This window comes from Prionailurus viverrinus, chromosome X (assembly GCF_022837055.1).
Source record: "Prionailurus viverrinus isolate Anna chromosome X, UM_Priviv_1.0, whole genome shotgun sequence".
In the NCBI taxonomy this organism is placed as follows: Eukaryota; Metazoa; Chordata; class Mammalia; order Carnivora; family Felidae; genus Prionailurus; species Prionailurus viverrinus.
Genome location: NC_062579.1, coordinates 101,694,521 through 101,702,691, shown reverse-complemented (window position 1 = coordinate 101,702,691; position 8,171 = coordinate 101,694,521). Strand labels below are relative to the sequence as shown.

The following is an 8,171-nucleotide window of genomic DNA, read 5'->3' as shown; positions in this document are numbered from 1 at the left end:
AGTCATGGATTAGCTTTCCAAATGGATCTTGGGGAGACTGTGGTCCAATTTATTAATTAAGATTAAGAATCTCGAACTTCCAGAAGAAGGCAACTATGCTTGATATGTATGATGCTTCTAAGCAGTTTGATCAAAAATAATATTTGATCAATGGTCATTCTTTATATTTATATTTTTATTTTTAGATCTAAGTCATGGCTAGCAATGAAGAAGAAAATATGACTCAAATTTCAGAATTCATCCTTTTGGGTTTTGGGGATCTTCATGGCCTTCAGTTTCTTCTTTTTGGGGTATTTCTGGTCATCTATGTGGTGACTGTCATAGGCAACATTGTAATCTTAACTGTGGTGTCAGCTGATCGCTCCCTTCACACCCCCATGTATTTCTTTCTTGGCCATTTCTCCTTCCTAGAGATTGGCTACACCACTACCATTGAGCCCATGATGCTGAGGACATTGTTATCAGCTCACGTGCCTATTTCCTTCCCAGGATGTGCTTGCCAGTTTTATTTTTTTGCTGCTCTAGTAGCCACAGAATGCTTCTTCCTGGCTGTAATGTCTTACGATCGCTACATAGCCATCTGTAACCCATTGCATTACTCCAGCATAATGGACTACCGGGGTTGCTTACAGCTAGCTGGTGCCTCTTGGGTGGCTGGATTTCTGGCACCCATCCTTCTCATGATCCTCACTTTTCAGTTAACATTCTGCACGACCAATGAGATTGACCACTTCTTCTGTGATTTGAAGCCCATCATGAAACTGGCCTGCACTGATACTCAAGTAGCTGAGATGACCTCTTTTATATGTACCTCTTTATTTGCCCTTGGCCCCTTCATGCTAACTCTAGCATCTTATACTCACATCATCTCCACCATTCTGAGGATCTCTTCTACCACAGGGAAGCAGAGGGCCTTCTCCACCTGTTCCTCCCATCTGATAGTGGTCAGTCTGTATTATGGAACACTGGGCATTGTCTATGGCTTCCCATCAGGGCCACAGTATGAAGACTTATTGAAGTTGCTTTCCCGGGGCGCCTGGGTGGCGCAGTCGGTTAAGCGTCCGACTTCAGCCAGGTCACGATCTCGCGGTCCGTGAGTTCGAGCCCCGCGTCAGGCTCTGGGCTGATGGCTCAGAGCCTGGAGCCTGTTTCCGATTCTGTGTGTCCCTCTCTCTCTGCCCCTCCCCCGTTCATGCTCTGTCTCTCTCTGTCCCAAAAATAAATAAACGTTGAAAAAAAAAATTAAAAAAAATGAAGTTGCTTTCCCTTCTGTATACAGTGCTCACCCCTGCTCTCAACCCTATTATTTACACCCTAAGAAACAAGGATGTAAAAGTCGCTCTGGGAAAATTGGTGAAATGAGGAATGTAGACCTCACTAAAAGAAAGTTTGATTTTTCTAGTTGTTCTTGGCACTTTCTGAAAACTCTGGCAAAGTGGAAATCTTTCTACAGTGTCAAGAATAGTTACTATGAAATTGATGAGTTTTCCTTTGTTTCATCAACTTTATCCACATTAACGAACAAAAAGTGTGTTAAACTTTGATTTGTTGGATATTATGTAGGTTCTAGGCACTGTGCTAAGTTCTTTGCATGGACTATTGTGCTAAAGTCTCATAGCAACACTGCGAGGTAGCTACTGTTATTTTCCCAGTTTTACAGATATCACAACTGAGTCCCAGAAATTGATTCACTTGTTCAAAACAATCCAGCCAGACAGTAATAATACCAGAATAACAATTTGGACCCAAGGTCTGTTTAGCACCAAATCCATGATTTTTCCACTAACTCAGGGGAGCTCAGAATCTTGGAGTGCCCAAAATGGTTGTCTTGGACCATAGAGGACATTACTGTAGATGACTTATCTTAGGAAAACATGAGTTAGATGTGAAGTGAGAAGAAGTAGAAACATAATGTAATGCAATCTAAATCCAAATCTGTCTCTTTTTCCCACCTAAAGTCTTGATAAAAATGCATGAGTTAAAAATGTCATGGGATTAAAATTCATTTTAGTTTCTCATTGCAGGATTATTTATTAAAATAAAATATTAAAATCAACTTAACTGGCTCAATAAGTTAAATTACATCCACACAATGGAATACAGTACATCCATAAACAAACAAAAACAGCATAAAAGAATGAGTAAGCTCCACATGTGCTAATATGGAAAGAGTTCCCTGGTATATTGTAAGTACAACAAAGTGTAGTGCAGTGTGTATAGTATGATACCATTTGTGTAACAAAAGGTAAAACAAATAATATTTATACTTAATTATAGATGTATAGACTATTGAGGAATATGAATTCAGTGAAATTAATTGCTTCTTGGAAGAGAAATTAGGTGGAGTGGAAGTGTACCTTTTGAGGTGGGAATCATGTAAATAAATTACTTACAGGAAAGTCATCAAAGTTTAACATATCATTGTAAATTATACAAGAAGTAGAATTATTTTATTTTATTTTTTATTTTTTTTTAATTTACATCCAAATTAGTTACCATACAGTGCAACAATGATTTCAGGAGTAGATTCCTTAATGCCCCTTACCCATTTAGCTCATCCCCCCTCCCACAACCCCTCCAGCAACCCTGAGTTTGTTCTCCATATTTATGAGTCTTCTGTTTTGTCCCCCTCCCTGTTTTTATATTATTTTTGTTTCCCTTCCCTTATGTTCATCTGTTTTGTCTCTTAAAGTCCTCATATGAGTGAAGTCATATGATTTTTGTCTTTATCTAAGAGAATTGTTAAACAGCCCACTTTTTAAATTTTTTATTTATTTTTATTTTTTTAATATGAAATTTATTGTCAAATTGGTTTCCATACAACACCCAGTGCTCATCCCAAAAGGTGTCCTCCTCAATACCCGTCACCCACCCCCCATCAACCCTCAGTTTGTTCTCAGTTTTTAAGAGTCTCTTATGCTTTGGCTCCCTCCCTCTCTAACCTCTTTTTTTTTCTTCCCCTTCCTCATGGACTTCTGTTAAGTTTCTCAGGATCCACATAAGAGTGGAAACATATGGTACCTGTCTTTCTCTGTATGCCTTATTTCACTTAGCATAACACTCTTCAGTTCCATCCACGTTGCTAAAAAGGGCTATATTTCATTCTTTCTCATTGCCACGTAGTACTCCATTGTGTATATAAACCACAATTTCTTTATCCATTCATCAGTTGATGGACATTTAGGCTCTTTCCATAATTTGGCTATTGTTGAAAGTGCTGCTATAAACATTGGGGTACAAGTGCCCCTATGCATCAGCACCCCTGTATCCCTTGGGTAAATTCCTAGCAGTGCTATTGCTGGTTCATAGGGTAGATCTATTTTTAAAATTTTGAGGAACCTCCACACTGTTTTCCAGAGTGTAAACAGCCCACTTTTATATAGTAGCATGGAAGCATCTCTAGACACTGAGGAGACTTCTCTTCTCTCACAGGTAAGTTATAAGCTCTCTAAGGGCAAGGACCTTGTCAATACTGTATTCCCCCACAGTGCACTAAGTATCAAAAAAGTGTGAATAGCATAGATGTTAAATTTAACATTCATTATTATCATCCAAGACAGGGCAGCTCAATATCCATTGAGCATAACAATGCCTAGCAATGTATTCCCATATCTATAATGGAAAACCAAGGGGAAAAGTACAAGCTGTTTATCTGATGTTCTTCTCATTCCCCTATGGTAGTGCAACCATAAAGGCTGGCAAGAGGTTGGGCATGAAATGAGAATGGTTTCCTAGGCTCTTACTTACACTGTCACTAGAGTGATCTTCCTGCAATGAAAATTTGTCCACATCCCTCCTGTGTTTAATCAACCTCTGCCACAAGGATCCCCAATTAAGAACAGAATGAAGATCTCATACTCTTTATGACTCCATGACTTTGCACATGATCCTTTTCTTTTTACCTCTGCCTCGCCTCTCCTGGATTTCCCCTCCTGTTTCCATCCTTCAAGCCTAACTCAAGTATCAGATGTCAAGTGTTGCAAATTCTGTGAAACATCCCTGATCCTTCACCACCCCTCTAAAGTTAGGCCTTCTTTTTCCCTATGCTACTGAAGCACTTTGCATATATTTGTATTTTAGCATTGATAACGATACAGTAATTCTTTGCATATGTGTCTTTTCTCTCCACTTAATGAGTTCCTTAAAGTCAAAGAGTATGTCCTATTCATTTCATTTGTCTCTAACCCACTTTCATCTCCAAATCTTCCCAGCACCTAGAACAGGGCCTGACACAGAATGGGTATTCAAATGAACACTTAAAAATAAATATGATTGGGACACTTGGGTGGCTCAGTTGGTTAAGCATCAGACTCTTGATTTCAGTTCAGATCTCAAGGTTCATAAGATGAAGACATGTGTCAGACTCTGCACTGTCAGCACGGAACCTGCTTGGGATTCTCTCTCTCTCTCTCTCTCTCTCTCTCTCTGCCCTTGCCTTTCTCTTTCACTCTCTCTCTCTCAAAATAAAATTAAAACACTTTTAAATAAATAAAAAAGATAATATTATTAAATAACTTAAGTCACACAATTAATTAGGGGATGGTTATACCTCTGTTTGACTCCTAGTAAATTGTTCTTCTATTATATAATGCTGATATTTATCCTGCAGGGTAGTGGTTCACCTGCCTAAAGTAGAAGCTGAACTATATAATGTCATAAGGTTACTTCCAGTTCTTACAATCAGAGATTGTCTTAGGGCAAATTTGACAGTAGAATTTGTGGTAAGGAGTAGAGAATCTTTAGCATTTCCTCGAGGGTCAGAGAATAGCATTGCCATGAGTCCTTGGAAAGGTAGCCTGAAGTATTCACTTATTCATATTTTAATACATTTGTTAAGTATAAATTTAATATATAAATATGTTAAATATAAATTTAAGTATAAATTTAATATACAAATATGTTAATTAGAAATCTAAAGTAAATACCCACTATGTTTATAGCACTATTATGAGCACAAAAAGAATATGAATTTACCTTGAAAACTCTTCAGTCTAACTATTGGGCCACCTACACAGTCCCAGACATACAGCCTACACCCAGTAAATATTTGTTCAACTAAGCCAAGCCAAGGGAAGATCCAGTGGCCCGACTTTCTGAGAATGGGACTGGCCTCTCTTGAAAAAGTCATTAATTTCTAATATCCATATTCCTAAATCTAGAGTCATAGGTATTGGAGATTTGTAAGGTGTAGAATACATTGAAGGGGAAAAATGCGAAGAAGAGGGAGGGATATCTCCACCTGGAAAATTTAAGAGTTATTGCCTCTCCCACAACACCAGCTGCCTGCCATCTGCCAATGAGAAGGCAACACATCCATGGAGAGCAGCAATTAGAGCTAATTGGGTTTCTTCTTTTTAATACCTGAAACAGTGCCCCATTGAGATCAGGTAAGGAGATCTATTAAACGCAGGCTGTTCTCTGCATATCACTTAATTCAAAGTACTTAAGGAGGCTGATTATATGCCATGCTCTCCAAGGAGAACTGAAGCTCAAAATGGTGGTTTGTGTAAGTTTAAGGACTTGATTCTTAAACCAGAATACAAATAAGAAATCCTATGAGAAAAATCTGAATTAGAGTATGAAGGCAATGCCTTGAGAAAGGGTAGATACTTTTGCACAGGACACAGTTCAATTTGGCCTATATGAAGACAGGCATCTGGATAAAAGGGAGAAATTCAGAAATATTCAGCCTTAGGGGCACTGCATATGCCAAATTTTCAGGGACCTCTTTGTATTTTTCACTATCTGAAAAAATTACAGTATTTAATTATGCTTAAAGAGTGGGATTAACACTAGGACAGACTAGTTTGTGAGTCCTAGCTCTGTGACCTTAGACAAGTAAATTAGCCTCACTGATCTTTAAATCCCTCATGTGTAAAATGGCAATACTAGTATCTATCTTTCCTTACTAGGCTTTTATGAGCATTAAAAGAGATAATGTATACAGGGCTCCTGGGTGGCTCAGTCATTTAAGTGTCAGACTTTAGTCCAGGTCATGACCTCATGGTTCGTGAGTTTGAACCCTGCATTGGGCTCTTTGCTAACAGCTTAGAGCCTGGATCCTGCTTCAGATTTTCTGTCTCCCTCTCTCTCTCTGCTCCTCCCCTGCTCACATTCTGTCTCCTTCTCTCTCAAAAATAAACATTAAAAAATTTAAATAAAGAGATAATGTATGTAAAACCCTTGGCTCATTAGAGATATTCAATACATGTTAATTATTTTGTTAGAAGTTATAGTGATGACGATAATGATGATGTTGTCATTGGGCTCTTTTCTGCTTTGATATAGTAAAGAAATATTGACTAAGAAGGTATGTAATTACTATATAGTAGTCTGACAGCTGAAAGCAGAAGCTAGAAGCCAAGCTTCTGAAGCTTCTCGGTTTTACCAGAGCCCACTATCATCTTTGGCAAGTAAAACACAAGCTGGGCACCAAGCTATTTCACATATTAGTTGATTGAGCAGCTTTTGGAAATTTTGAATTCTGCTGTCCGACATCTGGCTTTTAATGGCAGCCCAAACAATAAGACAAGACTGGCTCCACCCTATTGTTTTTGCAAGAACCATATTTCCTTCTCTCTTTACTTAACTGTCATGTTTCCCTTACTAAAATCCTTCTGACAACAAGTAAATTGCAGAGAAACAAAGAGGGTGCTAATAAAAGGCACAGCATAGAAAATATAGTCAATGGTATTGTAATAGTGTTGCATAGTGACAGATGGTAGCTACGAATGTGAGCACAGCATAATGTATAGAGTTGTCTATCTCTATGTTGTACACCTGAAACTAATGTAATAGCCTGTGTCAAATATACTCAAATAAGAAAAGGAGGGTGCCTGATAGGAGAGGAAGGCAGGCTAAGGGGGGATGAATCTGTTAAACTGCTAAGAGTTTGATCCCAACTTCATCATATATTGTTATTCTATGTTCTGGCCACATATGGGATCCTCTTTCAGTTTCCTGAATCTGTAAATTATTTTCTGCTTCAGAATGTTTGCACATGCTATTTCCTCTGCCTAAAATGTCCTTCCCCCAAACTTGATGTAGTTAGCTCTTCCTTATCCTCTGTACTGTCCTTAAATTGACATCAAATAGACAATGTCTGGCTGCCCCATCTAAATTAACTTCCCTGCCAATACGATCACCTCCATCTAATTAGGCTCCATTTCAATATATCATCATTTTTCTTAGCACCTAGAAAGTGGTAATTATGTAATCATTTATATATTTATATTTTTCATGTCTGTGTCCCAGAACCTATGTGCCTGCCTCATAGTAAGCATTCAATACATATTTAATGAATAAATGAACAAATGCTTTTAGAATTCTCGCCCCTTGTTTAGTCAATGGGTGGGTATTCAATGGTTGCGGCTTTGAAGGATGGATAGCTAAGGAAGGCTTGAAACATATCCAAAAATTCGTTTATGTTCCTCCTATCAAAAGATAGAATTGATGTCATCTCCCTAATCCTAAAAGGATTGTGAGAGTTTGGAACAATGGAGAATGACTAGGGCATGTGGGCACAATAGTAGCTCCCAGAATGTAACTTCCAAGGCTGGGTCATAAAAAGTGATGCAGCTTTTGCCTTATTTTCTGTAAATTTGCTTTTGGGGCACTTAGATAACATGTGTGAAGTTCAATAATCCTGAGGCCACTATTCTCTGAAGAAAACCAAGTCACATGGAGAGGCCATGTAAAGGTGTTCTTGTTGACAGTTCTTGGGAGACAGAAACGGGGTCCAAACAAAATGTGTAGGGTGTACTTCATATCTTCAAATTCTTCAATATTCTATTCATTGATAAGTGACATCTAGGTCCCCTCCCTTTGTTTTTTTTTCCACGTTTTTTTTTTAATTTTTTTTATTTTTGGGACAGAGAGAGACAGAGCATGAACGGGGGAGGGGCAGAGAGAGAGGGAGACACAGAATCGGAAACAGGCTCCAGGCTCCAAGCCATCAGCCCAGAGCCCGACGCGGGGCTCGAACTCACGGACCGCGAGATCGTGACCTGGCTGAAGTCGGACGCTTAACCGACTGCGCCACCCAGGCGCCCCGGTCCCCTCCCTTTGAAAATAGAATGGCCATGACATCTTGGACCAATAGAGCATTACCAGAGCACTAACAGAAGGTGACAGTGACAATCAGCATCAATTGCCAGATATGTGAGGGAAGA

The 8,171-nt window shown here is 38.9% G+C and overlaps 1 protein-coding gene across 1 annotated transcript; it reads left to right on the top strand.

Moving 5' to 3' along the window:
• Positions 1-218: 218 nt before the first annotated feature.
• On the top strand, positions 219-1,362 carry LOC125157063 (olfactory receptor 10A7-like). Its single transcript, XM_047843292.1, has 2 exons — positions 219-1,040; positions 1,258-1,362. The coding sequence occupies exons 1-2, from the start codon at positions 219-221 to the stop codon at positions 1,360-1,362; spliced, it is 927 nt and encodes a 308-aa protein (XP_047699248.1).
• The last annotated feature ends 6,809 nt before the right edge of the window (positions 1,363-8,171 follow it).